The 17,386-nt window shown below is 43.5% G+C and overlaps 1 protein-coding gene across 4 annotated transcripts in view; it reads right to left on the bottom strand.

Moving 5' to 3' along the window:
• The window catches only part of LOC106569778 (plectin), a 225,313-nt gene that overhangs the window by 46,875 nt on the left and 161,052 nt on the right, over positions 1 to 17,386 (bottom strand). For 2 of the 4 annotated variants that reach the window (XM_082961060.1, XM_045694589.2), the window contains 3 exons: positions 10,734 to 10,823; positions 2,721 to 2,798; positions 870 to 962 (listed from right to left, as the gene is read on the bottom strand). In XM_082961060.1, coding sequence (XP_082817186.1) covers positions 870 to 962; positions 2,721 to 2,798; positions 10,734 to 10,823 — 261 coding nt within the window. Of the gene's footprint in view, positions 1 to 869; positions 963 to 2,720; positions 2,799 to 7,210; positions 7,252 to 10,733; positions 10,824 to 17,386 lie in introns of those variants that run through there. The other 2 variants (XM_082961061.1, XM_045694588.2) reach the window with 2 other exon arrangements.

Raw genomic sequence — 17,386 nt, 5'->3', positions numbered from 1 at the left:
ACTATGCATAACCCAACCCCTCTCAACCACCAAAAATAAAACAATAACCGAAGAAAAAATAGATGATCAATGGAGTCATGGTTGATTTTAGTCATAGCATGAGACTTTATTGAGCTTTATTAGAACAACAAAGATTGCTTTATGACCAATGTGACATTTTCAATGTGGCACACTGTCAGGCGTTCTAATATTACTTTCAGGGTGGAGAGCGAAAATATTTAGGACTTACTGTCTCATCCCTCTCGCTTCTTCTCTACTATGTACACACTCACGATGTGACTCACCACATGGAAAGAGGCCCTCCGACCTCTCAATTCGCCTTCATGAGAATCTAGAGAGATTCCTGCTTCCTTCCACTTCATCAAGGCATCATGTTTTGATGAGAGGACTTAAAGGACTAAAACAACAGAGTCTGCAACTCAAATAGCCCACTATTCCCTATAAAGCGTGCTACTTTTGACCAGAGCCCTATGGGGTCCTCTGATAAAAAAATAAGTATAGCCAATGGTGGGACTCGTTAAAATGTTTAGAGCCGCTACCTGCCACACCAACCTCTCCTGCCTGTCAACGATAAACACTGAGTCCCCCTGGAGTGGACGGAATCCCACATGATGTTAAGAATATCCTTGTGCCCTTCTTTTTCCATATTTCAAAATATTCTCAAACTGCTAAACAAATAACCAAATGCTCCTGGCATCTTCCATTCGGGGAGAAAAAAGTTCCTTCCGTCACTGAGTTATATTGAGGATGAAAACCTCATATGGTCTTCAAATGAGTGTTTCAATATGTTTTTTCAATGTTCAGGCTTATCATTTTAATGATAATAAACATATTGGTTGTTGTTATGCTACGAGTGAAGCATGATATACCTGGAAGTGAAGGATGATGGTCCATATCAGGCCGAGGGTCAGCTTGGGGTTTCCATCGGCGATGTCATCATTCCTGATGTTGACCAGTTTAACCTGTCACAAAGGGGACACAAGTATGTACAACCATCTTAAAGAAAATTGTCCCTCTAGATTAAGTTTTATCTAAATGGTTATCTAATGAATTATAAGGTATTGGGACTGTTAGTTTACATTATGAGAATCAGTTCAAAGTGAAAAAATATGTTAAAAAACATAGATACACTGAGGGTACAAAACATTAGGAATACCTGCTCTTTCCATGACATAGACTGACCAGGTGAATCCAGGTCAAAGCTATGTCACCTGTTAAATCCACTTCAATCAGTGTAGATGAAGGGAAGGACACAGGTTAAAAAATGATTTTTAAGCCTTAAGACAACTGAGACATGGATTGTGCCATTCAGAGGTCAAGAAACAATATTTAACTTCACTAGGGTAGGGGGCACTATTTTCACCTACGGATGAAAAGCGTGCCCAAAGTAAACTGCCTGCTACTCAGGCCCAGAAGCTAGGATATGCATATCATTGGCATATTTGGATAGAAAACACTCTAAAGTGTCCAAAACTGTTAAAATAATGTCTGTGAGTATAACAGAACTGATATGGTAGGCGAAAACCTGAGAAAAATCCATCCAGGAAGTGGGAATTTTTTATGTTTGAAGTTTTCTATTGAATGCCATTACAGTATCCATTGACTTAGGACTCAAATTGCACTTCCTATGGCTTCCACTAGATGTCAACAGTCTTTAGAAATTGTTTCAGGCTAGTATTCTGAAAAACGAGGGAGTAAGACCACTCTGGATGAGTGGACACTGCAGTGTCCCAGAAGTTTTTCATGCGCACGACCGAGAGCGCACCTTTCTTGTTTTCCTTTTATATTGACGAAGCTTTTGTCCGGTTGAAATATTATTGATTATTATGACTAAAAACAACCTGAGGATTGATTATAAACATCGTTTGACATGTTTCTACGAACTTTACTGATGCTTTTCGTATTTTTCGTCTGCCTGTTGTGACTGCCTTTGAGCCTGTGGATTACTGAACAAAACGCGCGAACAAAACTGAGGTTTTTGGATATAAAGAGGGACTTTATCAAACAAAACAAACATTTATTGAGTAAATGAGAGTCTTGTGAGTGCAACCATGTGAAGATCATCAAAGGTAAGTGATTAATGTTATTGCTATTTCTGACTTTTGTAACTCCTCTACTTGGCTGGTAACTGTTTGTAATGATTTGTCTGCTGGGCGCTGTTCTCAGATAATCGCATGGTATGCTTTCGCCGTAAAGCCTTTTTGAAATCTGACACTGTGGTTGGATTAACAAGAAGTTAATCTTTAAACCGATGTATAACACTTGTAATTTTTATAATGAGTATTTCTGTTTTTGAATTTGGCGCTCTGCAATTTCACTGGATGTTGGCCAGGTGGGACGCTACCGTCCCACACCCCCTAGAGAGGTTTTAAGTGCCTTTGAACGGGGTATGGTAGTAGGTGCTAGGCACATCGGTATGAGTGTGTCAAGAACTGCAATGCTGCTGTTTTTTTCAAGCTCCAAAGTGTCCTGTGTGTATCAAGAATGTCCCACCACCCAAAGGACATCCAGCCAGCTTGACACAACTGTGGGAAGCATTGGAGTCAACATTGGCCAGCATCCCTGTGGAACGCTTTCGACACCTTGTAGAGTCCATGTCCTGAAGAACAGAGGCTGTTCTGATGGCAAAATGGGGAGCAACTCAGTGTTAGGAAGATGTTTTGTTTCCTAGTGTTTTGTAGACTCAGTGTTGATTGATGCAATTAATCATCACACTGTACCTGTCTGTGTTTGAGGAAGTCCAGTGCGATCTGTACATTCTGCAGTTTGTGGAAGCGCATGCGCCCCTTCTCCCTGGGCTGTGAGAAGAGAACAAACTTTACACACAGCACATACAATACCAATAGGACAAGGAAGAGAAGGCCCCATGACTGCAGGCAAAGTATTTCAGATTGAGAAAACATTTTATATGGATTACAAGCAGCAGTCATGGTCCGATATAATCAACCACATTGAATGGACATTACAGAACAGTTCATAATAATGGCTGGAACAGAGCAAATGGAATGTCACCAAACACCTGGAAACCATGTGTTTGATGTATTTGATACCATCCCATCTATTCCGCTCCAGTCATTACCAAAAGCCCGTTCTTCCCAATTCAGGTACCACCAACTTCCTGTGATGAACATTGAATTTGAGATTTGACTCCACATTTGGTTGAGTTGTGGTCAGAGCTGAACACAGTATCTCATGACTGCCCAATCCCCCCTTCATTTTACATCTGGCTTTACATGGCCCTATTGAAAAGCATTGTAATAAGATCTAGAGGCATGAACATTCTAAGGAAAATGGGTGAAGATGAGAATGTTAAACCTGGACCACTAGCTACTGGATTCTTCCAATCATCAATCACTTCCATGTTCAATGCATCGATCTAAACATTTTACAAAATCAAAAAATGACATGAAAACTACCCTTTGGCCCAGGAGTTGGACCCTGAGAAAAACTACAATTATTTTTGCAGATAAATTATACCTAAATTACATTATTACTATTTCATCTGCAACACAATCCATTCTTACCAAGCAGATACCTGAAGTCAAGCAGTAGTGCTAAGAGACTTTATGCTTCTTAATCTCTAGATAATGGTCAAGTGTGCAGGAGACCTGTATATTTGGTCCACCATTACATGCATCGGTACAGCAAGTCACAAGCTCTCAGTCAACCACAAGCTCAACTAGCGTACAAGTCGATCTCTTATTGGCTTGCAGTATCACTCTGGCTTCTGTTTACAGTAAGTTGGGTTAAATGAACGGATGCCTGTATCTCTTTCTCAGAACTCAGACTAATACGCTAAGACTTGGAGGGAGTGCACAGACGAAACTAGAAGACTGAACATGAAATGATCTAGGGCTGAAACTGAAGGAAATATCCCAGCTTTATTCCGAATGTTTTTTATACAACAGGTGGGTCTAATCCTGAATGCTGGTTGGTTAAAACCGCATTCTAGCCGGTGTCAATTCCACAAGTTACCACCAGTTAAATCTATGACGTTAAAATGCATATTTACTCTGTTCCATCTGACTGCACAATCCACTGTCTCATCAGCCCAGCCAGACAATTTATAAACTTGATCTCCACTATATAAAAACATCTAGACATTCTCACATTTATTTTAGACTAACATTTCATTTTCAACAGCAGAGATTTGTATAAACCTTGCTGTCTGTCTCTCTGAAATTTGCAACCTTGTTTCAATATTCAAATTCGATCTTCAGCTGTCCCATAGTAATGAACGTGTCGGGAGTTGGGTCGAAAGCACATATTTCTTTGCCAGGCAATATCACGCCTCATTAGCTCATTGTTATGGATGTATCCAAATAAATGTCACTAGAAAACAACTTAAACAAATGCAAATGCAGCTACTTTGCTGTTATTCTGTCTAGCTAGCAAGCAAGGGATTAGAACATTGCCAGCCAGTATGGCAATGGAACATTTAGAATGAACCACATAGATACAGAACAAAAAGACTGAACGACTGAGTTGTGTCTCTGGCTACCAAACCGATAGAATGAATGACCAGCCGGCTTGGGTAGCAACCCTAGATTTGTGCCGGGACTATATCTAGTTGAAGGATGAAATAGTGTGAATAAATTAATCAAAATAACGTGTTTAATGAAAATGTCAATCATCATGAACATGTTGGTAACCAGTTGTTTACAAGTGATAATGCCTTCGAAGCCGGTGTTTGGAGGATATACTGACTTGTCTCAGGCCTAACGACACCCGTGCCAATATATCCTACAAACACCAACTTCTCAGGCATTATCACTTAAATAAGTAACCAAGAAACCTACTTCACCCACATAGCTTATCACAGCACAATGACTAGGGACAACCAGTCATTTACCACACAATATCCCCAAATCCAACACAAAAAGGATAATCTTATATCTTCATTCCCTACTCAATGACGCTCAGCTCAACCTTCTTGCAGAGTTGGGTTGGGTTTCTTCTTGCAGATTTGGGTTTCTGTGTTCCATCCAAAATGGCACCCTGTTCCCTACATAGTGTACAACTTTTGACCAGGGCCCATAGGGCTCTGGTTAAATATAGTGCATTCGGAAAGTATTCAGAACCCTTGACATTTTCCACATTTTGTTATGTTACAGCCTTATTCTAAAAGGGCTTAAATAAATAAAAATCCTCATCAATCTACACACAATACCACATAATGACAAAGCGAAAATAGTTGTACTTTTTTTTACCCCTTTTTCTCACCAATTTCGTGGTATCCAATTGGTAGTTACAGTCTTGTTTCATCGCTGCAACTCCCGTACGGACTCTGGAGAGGCAAATGTCAAGAGCTGTGCATCCTCCAAAACACAACCCAACCAACCTGCACTGCTTCTTGACACAATGTCCACTTAACCCGGAAGCCAGCCACACCAACGTGTCGGAGGAAACACCGTACACCTGGCGACCGTGTCAGCTTGCACTGCGCCCGGCCCGCCACAGAAGTCACTAATGCGTGATGGGACAAGGACATCCCTGCCGGCCAAACCCTCCCCTAACCCGGACGACGCTGGGCCAATTGTGCACTGTCCCATGAGTCTCCCGGTCGTGGCCGGCTGCGACAGAGCCTGGACTCCAACCCAGAATCTCTACTGGCACAGCTAGCACTGGATGCAGAGCCTTAGACCACTGAGCCACTTGGGAGGCCCCAGCTTTTACAAACATTTTAAAATATGTAACAGAAATACCTTATTTCCATAAGTATTCAGACACTTTGCTATGAGACTCAACATTTATCTCAGGTGCATCCTGTTTCCATTGATCATCCTTGAGATGTTTCGCACAACTTGATTGTGCATGTCTGAGCGAAAAACAAGCCATGAGGTCGAAGGAATTGTCCGTAGAGCTCCGAGTCATTATTGTGTCAAGGCACAGATCTGGGGAAAGGTACCAGAACATTTGTGCATCTTTGAAGGTCCCCAAGAATACAGTGGCCTGCATCATTCTTAAATGGAAGTAGTTTGGAATCACCAAGACTCTTCCTAGAGCTGGCTGCCTGGCAAAATTGAGTAATCGGGGGAGAAGGGCGATGGTCACTCTAACAGAGCTCCAGAGTTCCTCTGTGGAGATGGGAGAACCTTCCAGAAGGACAACCATCTCTACAGCACTCCACCAATCAGGCCTTTATGGTAGAGTGGCCAGAAGGAAGCCACTCCACTGTAAAAGGCACATGACAGTCCACTTGGAGTTTGCCAAGTGGCAACTAAAGGACTCTCAGACCATGAGAAACAAGATTCTCTGATCTGATGAAACCAAGATTCAACTCTTTGGCCTGAATGCCAAGTGTCACGTCTGGAGGAAACCTGGCACCATCCTTATGGTGAAGGATGGTGGTGACAGCATCATGCTGTTTTTTTAGCAGCAGGGCCTGGGAGACTAGCCAGGATCGAGGGAAAGATGAACGGAGCAAAGTACAGAGAGATCCTTCATGAAAACCTGCTCCAAAGCGCTCAGGACCTCAGACTGGGGTGAAAGTTCACCTTCCAACAGGACAACAAACCTAAGCACACAGCCAAGACAACACAGGAGTGGCTTCGGGACAAGTCTCAAAATGTCCTTGAGTGGCCCAGCCAGAGCCCGAACTTGAACCTGATCTAACATCTCTGGAGATACCTGAAAATAGCTGTGCAACAATGCTCCCCATCCAACCTGACAGAGGTTGAGAGAATCTGCAGAGAAAAATGGGAGAAACTCCCCAAATACATGTGTGCCAAGCTTGTAGCGTCATACCCAAGAAGACTCGAGGCTGTAATCGCTGCTAAAGGTGCTTCAACAAAGTACTGAGTAAAGGGTCTGAATACTTATGTAAATGTGATATTTCATGTATTTTTTATTAAATTAGCAAAAATGTCTAAAAACCTGTTTTTGCTTTGTCATTATGGGGTACTGTGTGTAGATTTATGAGGGGGATAAAACAATGTAATCAATTTTAGAATAAGGCTGTAACATAACAACATGTGGAAAACATCAAGGGGTCTGAATACTTTCCGAATGCACTGTATGTAGGGAATAGGGCGTCACTTGGGACATAGCCCTAGTCTCTACAAGCTCGTCGACACATGGAAAAGGACAACGTTGCATACACAGAGAGGGCAAGAAAGAAGGTGACATCAACATGCACAACCCGACAGCCACCTGGGGGAGTGACACATGCCACGCCTGAGGAGGCACTACACAGTCCAGGCCCACTCACCAAGCGCGAGTTCCTGACAACGTCACGCTCCCTCGGCTACCACAGCAAGATCATCACAAGAGAAGAGGCAAAGGCAAAGGGGGCAAAGGTCAGGGCAAGACAGGAATTTGAAAAGGAAAAACAGGGGTCAAACAAGTGCAAAGGCAGAGAAATAGAGAGTGAGAGAGAGAGAGAAAGAGAAAGAGCGAGCGTCATAGAAAGAAAAGAAAATTATGAAATAAGTGTTAAATTAATGCTGAGATATTATTTCCAAAAACAGCTTCAAATCAGTACTATGTATAGGTTAAGTCAAATCGTGAGGAATTCTTAAACATGTAGTGTATTGTTCGTGGACCACATACTGTATCTCTGCAGGTTTTAACACATGCAATAAGGTAGTAAAAAAAAAATCTACCAGCCTAGGTTGTGTATTACATGTGACGTCAAGTATAGGAAAGATTACAAAATATATAATGCATAATCATGTTTCTTTATAAACTCAGCAAAAAAAGAACTTCCCTTTTTCAGGACCCTGTCTTTCAAAGATAATTTGTAAAAATCCAAATAACTTCACACATCTTCATTGTAAAGGGTTTAAATCTAGATGTGCCACTAGCGGAACGCCTCGCCAATATCCAATGATAGAGCGTGGCGTGAATTACAAACTCCTCAAAAATCCAAAAACTTCAATTTTTCAAACATATGACTATTTTACACCATTTTAAAGACAAGACTCTCCTTTATCTAACCACATTGTCCGATTTAAAAAAGGCTTTACAACAAAAGCAAAACATTAGATTATGTCAGCAGAGTACCCAGCCAGAAATAATCACACACCCATTTTTCAAGCTAGCATATAATGTCACAAAAACCAAAACCACAGCTAAATGCAGCACTAACCTTTGATGATCTTCATCAGATGACACTCCTAGGACATTATGTTATACAATACATGCATGTTTTGTTCAATCAAGTTAATATTTATATCAAAACCCAGCTTTTTACATTAGCATGTGACGTTCAGAACTAGCATACCTACCGAAAACTTCCGGTGAATTTACTAAATTACTCACGATAAACGTTCACAAAAAACATAACAATTATTTTAAGAATTATAGATACAGAACTCCTTTATGCAATCGCGGTGTCCGATTTTAAAATAGCTTTTTGGTGAAAGCACATTTTGCAATATTCTGAGTAGATAGCCCTGCCATCATGGCTAGCTATTTTGACACCCACCAAGTTTGGCACTCACCAAACTCAGATTTACTATAAGAAAAATTGGATTACCTTTGCTGTTCTTCGTCAGAATGCACTCCCAGGACTTCTACTTCAACACCCAATGTTGTCTTGGTTCCAAATAATCCATAGTTATATCCAAATAGCTGCGTTTTTTTCTTGCGTTCAAGACACTATCCGAAGGGTGACAGCCGGCGCATATCGTGATAAAAAAATGCAAAATATTCCATTACCGTACTTCGAAGCATGTCAAACGCTGTTTAAAATCAATTTTTATGCGATTTTTCTCGTAAAATAGCGATAATATTCTGACCGGGAGACCTTGTTTTCGTTCAAAGACTGAAAATAGAAAATGGTGTCTTCACATGCACAGGCACCGCGTGTCATTGTTCTCAGAGCGACCACTTTCCAAAACCCCTACTGTTTTTCGCCCAGGGACTGCAGAGTCATCATTCCCCGTTCTGGCGCCTTCTGAGAGCCTATGGGAGCCTTAGAAAATGTCACGTTACAGCAGAGATCCTCTATTTTCCATAAAGAGGCTATAGAAGGACAAGAAATGGTCAGAGAGGGCGCTTCCTGTATGGAATCTTCTCAGGTTTTGGCCTGCCAAATGAGTTCTGTTATACTCACAGACACCATTCAAACAGTTTTAGAAACTTTAGGGTGTTTTCTATCCACATCTACTAATTATATGCATATTCTAGTTTCTGGGCAGGAGTAATAACCAGATTAAATCGGGTATGTTTTTTATCCGGCCGTGAAAATACTGCCCCCTATCCTAAACAGTTTAAACACTGTTTCCCATGCTTGGTCGATGAACCATAAACATTTAATGAACACGCACCTGTGGAATGGTCGTTAAGACACTAACAGCTTACAGACGGTAGGCAATTAGGACACTAAATAGGCCTTTCTACTGACTCTGAGAAATACCAAAAGAAAGATGCCCAGGGTCCCTGCTCATCTGTGTGAACGTGCCTTAGGCATGCTGCAAGTAGGCATGAGGACTGCAGGATGTGGCCAGGGCAATAAATTGCAATGTCCGTACTGTGAGACGCCTAAGACAGCGCTACAGGGAGACAGGATGGACAGCTGATCGTCCTCGCAGTGGCAGACCACGTGTAACAACACCTGCACAGGATCGGTACATCCGAACGTCACACCTGCGGGACAGGTACAGGATGGCAACAACAACTGCCCGTTGTTACACCAGGAACGCACAATCCCTCCAGCAGTGCTCAGACTGTCCGCAATAGGCTGAGAGAGGCTGAACTGAGGGCTTGTAGGCCTGTTGTAAGGCAGGTCCTAACCAGACATCACCGGCAACAACGTCGCCTATGGGCACACCCCACCGTCGCTGGACCAGACAGGACTGGCAAAAAGTGCTCTTCACTGCCGAGTCGCGGTTTTGTCTCACCAGGGGTGATGGTGGAATTCGCGTTTATCATCGAAGGAATGAGTGTTACACCGAGGCCTGTACTCTGGAGCAGGTTCGATTTGGAGGTGGAGGGTCCATCATGAGCTGGGGCGGTGTGTCACAGCATCATCGGACTGAGCTTGTAGTCATTTTGCAGGCAATCTCAACGCTGTGCGTTACAGGGAAGACATCCTCCTCCATCATCCCCCTTCCTGCAGGCTCATCCTGACATGACCCTCCAGCACGACAATGCCACCAGCCATACTGCTCGTTCTGTGCGTGATTTCCTGCAAGACAGGAATGTCAGTGTTCTGCCATGGTCAGAGAAGAGCATGGATCTCAATCCCATTGAGCACGTCTGGGACCTATTGGATCGGAGGGTGAGGGCTAGGGCCATTCCCTCAGAAATGTCTGGGAACTTGCAGGTGCCTTGGTGGAAGAGTGGGGTAACATCTCACAGCAAGAAGTTTCAAATCTGGTGCAGTCCATGAGGAGGAGATGCACTGCAGTACTTAATGCAACTGGTGGCCACAACAGATACTGACTGTTACTTTTGATTTTGACCCACCCTTTGTTCAGGGACATATTATCCCATTTCTGTGGACCTTGTTCAGTTTGTCTCAGTTGTTGAATCTTGTTATGTTCATACAAATATTTACACATGTTAAGTTTGCTGAAATAAACGTAGTTGACAGTGAGAAGTTTCTTTTTTTGCTGAGTTTACAGCATCATGACAGATAAAAACATATATAGTATAATGGACTGAAAAGTAGGATGGGGAAAAGGGACAGAAGGAAAGGAGAGGTTGGGAAGGAAGGTTGGATAGGTTGTAGCAGAAGCAGAGGTCCTTCTCCTTCCAGTCAGAGTGCAAAGGTCATAGGGACTCACCAGTGTCTCTCCAGAGAGCACCTCCAGCAGGGAGATGAGGTTGTATCCATCTCTGAGGTCCTCGTACAGGTCAGTGATATGCCGCTGGGCCTCGGGAGGGGAGAGGTCAAGAGAGACAGTTTGAGACTATTCACAGAGATGCACAATGGATTCATTATGACTCAATGCACTTGAAGTTAAGGTGTTTTCTCTGTATTCAATACACTGATCAGCTATGAGGAATGAGTCATGCACTGTAAATACTCATGATCCAACAAGACCAGTACTCAGAAAAGCTCTGTTTGTGAAGGAACAACACTGTTCCTGAGAATATAATCTGGGATTATGGGTCAATTTTCAGTAAAACACATTCGCAATCACCACTTTCACAGACTGGAGTTACCATTGTATTTATAACTAAAGAAACCTCTAGTAATGCTATAGTATCTCTGTCAGTATATCTTGATTGCATTCATTCTACACTACTCACACACGGCAAAATTATCACACCAAAAAAATCTAACAAATCAAATAAAATTTTATCTGTCACATGCACCAAATACAACAGGTGTAGACCTTACAGTGAAATGCTTACTTACAACCCCTCAACCAACAATGCTTTAAGAAGTTAAGAAAAATAAATGTTAAGTAAAAAAGAGAAAATAATTAATTACAAAGAATTAAACAGCAGCAGTAAAATAACAATAGCGAGGCTATATACAAGCCAGGGGTACTGGTACAGAGTCAATGTGCTAAGGCACCGGTTAGTCAAGGTAATTGAGGTAATATGTACATGTAGGTAGAGTTAAAGTGACTATGCATAGATAATAAACAGAGAGTAATAGCAGTGTAAAAGAAAAGTCTGGGTAGTCCTTGGATTAGCTGTTCAGGAGTCTTATGGCTTGGGGGTAGAAGCTGTTAAGCCTTTTGGACCTAGACTTGGCATTCCGGTACCGCTTGCCGTGTGGTAGCAAAGAGAACAGTCTATAACTAGGGTGGCTGGAGTCTTTGACAATTTTTAGGGCATTCCTTTGACACCACCTGGTATGAAGGTCCAGGGTGGCAGGAAGCTTGGCCCCAGTAATGTACTGGGCTGTACGCACTACTCTCTGTAGTACCTTGCGGTCGGAGGCCGAGCAGTTGCCATACCAGGCAGTGACGCAACCAGTCAGGATGCCCTCGATGGTGCAGCTGTAGAACCTTTTGAGGGTCTGAGGACCCATGCCGAATATTTTCAGTCTCCTAAGGGGGAATTTGTTGTGCCCTCTTCATGACTGTCTTAGTGTGTTTGGACCATGATAGTTTGTTGGTGATGTGGACACCAAGGAACTTGAAGCTCTCAACCTTCTCCACTACAGTCCAGTCGATGAGAATGAGAGCATGCTCAGTCCTCCTTTTCCTGTAGTCCACAATCATCTCCTTTGTCTTAACTACGTTGAGGTAGAGGTTGTTGTCCTGGCACCACACGGCCAGGTCTCTGACCTCCTCCCTATAGGCTGTCTCATCATTGTCGGTGATCAGGCCTACCACTGTTGTGTCATCGGCAAACTTGATGATGGTGTTGGAGTCGTGCCTGGCCATGCAGTCACGAGTGAATGGGGAGTACAGGAGGGGACTGAGCACGCACCCCTGAGGGGCCCCCGTGTTGAGGATCAGCGTGGCAGATGTGTTGTTCCCTACCCTTACCACCTGGGGGCGGCCCGACAGGAAGTCCAGGATACAGTTGCAGAGGGAGGTGTTTAGTCTCAGGGTCCTTAGCTTAGTGATGAGCTTTGAGGGCACTATGGTGTTGAACACTGAGCTGTATTCAATGAATACATTCTCACATAGGTGTTCCTTTTGTTCAGGTGGGGAAAAGGGCAGTGTTGATTGCAATACAGATTGCATCATGAGTCCCGCTCCTTGAAAGCGGCAGCTCTACCCTTTAGCTCAGTGTGGATGTTGTTTGTAATCCGTGGTTTCTGGTTGGGTGTCACGAATTCCACCGAAGGTGACTCCCCTGCCTGCTCGGGCGGCGCTCGGCGGTCGTCGTCACCGGCCTACTAGCCGCCGCTGATCCCTTTTTCCTTTTCGTTTGGTATGTCTTATTGTTTGCACCTGTTCCCCATTTGGTTCTCTTGATTTATGGTTATTTAGCCTGTTTAGCCCGCCCAGGTTTGTGCGGGATTATTTGCGTCAGTGTGTTTGTTATTGGATGTGCTGGCGATCGTATAGTGTTGTTTTATGTGCGTGCTGTGCGCCTGTTGTTTTTGGGCACCTCGCATTTTCACGCCGGTTGTGTTGGCGTCGACCGTTTTTGTTGTGTTAAGGAATAAACACATTATCTCCTTAGCTCTGCTCTCTGCGCCTGACTCCTACCACCACTCCTAGCATTTACTGACAATGGGGTATGTACATACGATCACTGTGGGGATGACGTCATCGATGCACTTATTGATGAAACCAGTGACTGATGTGGTGTACTCCTCAATGCCATTGGAAGAATCCCGGAATATACACTGCTCAAAAAAATAAAGGGAACACTTAAACAACACAATGTAACTCCAAGTCAATCAAACTTCTGTGAAATCAAACTGTCCACTTAGGAAGCAACACTGATTGACAATAAATTTCACATGCTGTTGTGCAAATGGAATAGACAACAGGTGGAAATTATAGGCAATTAGCAAGACACCCCCAATAAAGGAGTGGTTCTGCAGGTGGGGACCACAGACCACAGACCACTTCTCAGTTCCTATGCTTCCTGGCTGATGTTTTGGTCACTTTTAAATGCTGGCGGTGCTTTCACTCTAGTGGTAGCATGAGACGGAGTCTACAACCCACACAAGTGGCTCAGGTAGTGCAGCTCATCCAGGATGGCACATCAATGCGAGCTGTGGCAAGAAGGTTTGCTGTGTCTGTCAGCGTAGTGTCCAGAGCATGGAGGCGCTACCAGGAGACAGGCCAGTACATCAGGAGACGTGGAGGAGGCCGTAGGAGGGCAACAACCCAGCAGCAGGACCGCTACCTCCGCCTTTGTGCAAGGAAGAGCAGGAGGAGCACTGCCAGAGCCCTGCAAAATGACCTCCAGCAGGCCACAAATGTGCATGTGTCTGCTCAAACGGTCAGAAACAGACTCCATGAGGATGGTATGAGGGCCCGACGTCCACAGGTGGGGGTTGTGCTTACAGCCCAACACCGTGCAGGACGTTTGGCATTTGCCAGAGAACACCAAGATTGGCACATTCGCCACTGGCGCCCTGTGCTCTTCACAGATGAAAGCAGGTTCACACTGAGCACGTGACAGAGTCTGGAGACGCCGTGGAGAACGTTCTGCTGCCTGCAACATCCTCCAGCATGACTGGTTTGGCGGTGGGTCAGTCATGGTGTGGGGTGGCATTTCTTTGGGGGGCCGCACAGCCCTCTATGTGCTCGCCAGAGGTAGCCTGACTGCCATTAGGTACCAAGATGAGATCCTCAGACCTCTTGTGAGACCATATGCTGGTGCGGTTGGCCCTGGGTTCCTCCTAATGCAAGACAATGCTAGACCTCATGTGGCTGGAGTGTGTCAGCAGTTCCTGCAAGAGGAAGGCATTGATGCTATGGACTGGCCCGCCCGTTCCCCAGACCTGAATCCAATTGAGCACATCTGGGACATCATGTCTCGCTCCATCCACCAACACCACGTTGCACCACAGACTGTCCAGGAGTTGGCGGATGCTTTAGTCCAGGTCTGGGAGGAGATCCCTCAGGAGACCATCCGCCACCTCATCAGGAGCATGCCCAGACGTTGTAGGGAGGTCATACAGGCACGTGGAGGCCACACACACTACTGAGCCTCATTTTGACTTGTTTTAAGGACATTACATCAAAGTTGGATCAGCCTGTAGTGTGGTTTTCCACTTTCATTTTGAGTGTGACTCCAAATCCAGACCTCCATGGGTTGATAATTGGATTTCCATTGATTATTTTTGTGTGATATTGTTGCCAGCACATTCAACTATGTAAATAAAAAAGTATTTAATAAGATTATTTCATTCATTCAGATCTAGGATGTGTTATTTTAGTGTTCCCTTTATTTTTTTGAGCAGTATATTACGGTCTGTGCTAGCAGAACATTCCTGTAGCTTAGCATCTGCTTCATCTGCCTACTTTCTTATTGACCGAGTTACTGGTGCTTCCTGCTTTAGTTTTTGCTTGTAAGCAGGAATCAGGAGGATAGAATTATGGTCAGATTTGCCAAATGGAGGCCGAGGGAGAGCTTTGTACGGTTCTCAGTGTGTGGAGTAAATGTGGTCTCGAGTTTTTTTTTTTTACCTCTGGTTGCACTTTTAACATACTGGTAGAAATGAGGTAAAACGGATTTAAGTTTCCCTGCATTAAAGTTCCCGGCCACTTGGAGCCCTGCCTCTGGATGAGCGTTTTCCTGTTTGCTTATGGCCGTATACAGCTCATTGAGTGCAGTCTTAGTGCCAGCATCGGTTTGTGGTTGTAAATAGACAGCTACGAAGAATATAGATAAACTCTCTTGGTAAATAGTGTGGTCTACAGCTTATCATGAGATACTCTACCTTAGGCAAGCAAAACCTTGAGACTTCCTTAGATTTCGTGCACTAGCTGTTTTTTTACTAATATAGATAGTGTGTGCTAAGCTGTCATCAACGCAAAGGGTGGCTATTTGAAGAATCTCAAATATAAAATATATTTTGATTTGCTTAACAATTGTTTGGCTACTACATGATTCCATATGTGTTATTTCATAGTTTTGATTTCTTCACTATTATTCTACAATGTAGAAAACAGTAAAAATGAAGAAAAACCCTTGAATAAGTAGGTGATCCAAAACATTTGACCAGGGAGTGTATAGCTCAAACTCTTTTGGGGAGGGTGGGGATAGCAGGCGTAATTGTCCATCCATACTGTAAGAGGCCCTAGAGGCCCTTGGTAGGGGCCTCAGCATATACTGAGAGTGACAGAAACATCTCTCTGTAAGCAGCGATTACTTATCAATCACACAAGTCATGTGAATGTGCATAGAGGCACTGCAGATAGTCCAGATGACTGGGAACTCACCCCCAGTGATGAACTGGTCTGTCCACCCAAGCCCAGCTCAGTCAAATGCCTACCATTGTGTCATTGAGCCATCATAATACTTTAGCAAATGTACGTTATACCAGGGGCATTGGTAGACACAATGTAAGTAACCTAATGTATGTCCCTCTAATAGCCCTCTATGCCTCTGCTGATCTTACAGTTATTGTATGCAGAAATCATCCAGATTTATGCTGTTAGCACTGAGGTGGTGTGCCCTAGTAGGAAGTCCACTGTGTGCAGCTCACCCTGCACTAACATGAGAATATCTAATTTTGCTAAGCTTCCCAGCAAAGCAATGAAAACAACCAAACATCCAGGAAAAGTTCTCAAAATAGCCCACGTTAACATATGTCGCTTAAGAAACAAGGTTCATTAAATGTATAACTTGCGAATAACAGATGACGTTCATATTCTGACTGATCTCTGATCTCTGAAACTCACTTAGACAATACCTTTGATAATACAGTGGTAGCAATACAGCGTTATGTCATTTATACAGAAAAGACAGAAATGCCAATGGTGGAGGTGTTGCTGTTTATATTCAGAACCACATTCCTGTGAAGATTAGAGAGGATCTCTTGTTAACCTGTTAGGGCTAGGGGGCAGTATTGACACGGCTGGATAAAAAAACGTACCCGATTTAATCTGGTTACTACTCCTGCCCAGTAACTAGAATATGCATATAATTATTGGCTTTGGATAGAAAACACCCTAAAGTTTCTAAAACTGTTTGAATGGTGTCTGTGAGTATAACAGAACTCATATGGCAGGCCAAAACCTGAGAAGATTTCAAGCAGGAAGTGGCCTGTCTGAGAAGTAGTGTTTCATCTTGGCTCTTTTTATTGAAGACTCAGGATCTGTGCAATAACGTGACACTTCCTACGGCTTCCATAGGGTCTCAGAGCCCGGGAAAAAGCTGAACGATATCGAGGCAGGCTCTGGCTGAAACACTTTATCGCTTCTGGCAAGTGGCCACTCAGAGTACTATGGGCTTAGGCGCGTGCCCGCTTCGACCGAATGCTTTCTTTTCCTTTGTCTGTTTACCTAGAAGCAGATTCCCGGTCAGAATATTATCGCTTTTTTATGAGAAAAATGGCATAAAAATTGATTTTAAACAGCGGTTGACATGCTTCGAAGTACGGTAATGGAATATTTAGAATTGTTTTGTCACGAATTGCGCCATGCTCGGCACCCTTATTTACCCTTTAGGATAGTGTCTAGAACGCACGAACAAAACGCCGCTGTTTGGATATAACGATGGATTATTTTGGACCAAACCAACATTTGTTATTGAAGTAGAAGTCCTGGGAGTGCATTCTGACGAAGACAACAAAGGTAATAACATTTTTCTTATAGTAAATCTGACTTTGATGAGTGCTAAACTTGCTGGGTGTCTAAATAGCTAGCCCTGTGATGCCGGGCTATCTACTGAGAATATTGCAAAATGTGCTTTCACCGAAAAGCTATTTTAAAATCGGCATATCGAGTGCATAGAGGAGTTCTGAATCTATAATTCTTAAAATAATTGTTATGCTTTTTGTGAACGTTTATCGTGAGTAATTTAGTAAATTCACCGGCAGTGTTCGGTGGGAATGCTAGTC

The sequence above is a fragment of the Salmo salar genome, chromosome 14, assembly GCF_965601325.2.
Source record: "Salmo salar chromosome 14, fSalSal1, whole genome shotgun sequence".
Classification (NCBI taxonomy): Eukaryota; Metazoa; Chordata; class Actinopteri; order Salmoniformes; family Salmonidae; genus Salmo; species Salmo salar.
Note: the sequence above shows the minus strand (reverse complement) of the source record. Positions and strands in the feature narration are given on the sequence as shown.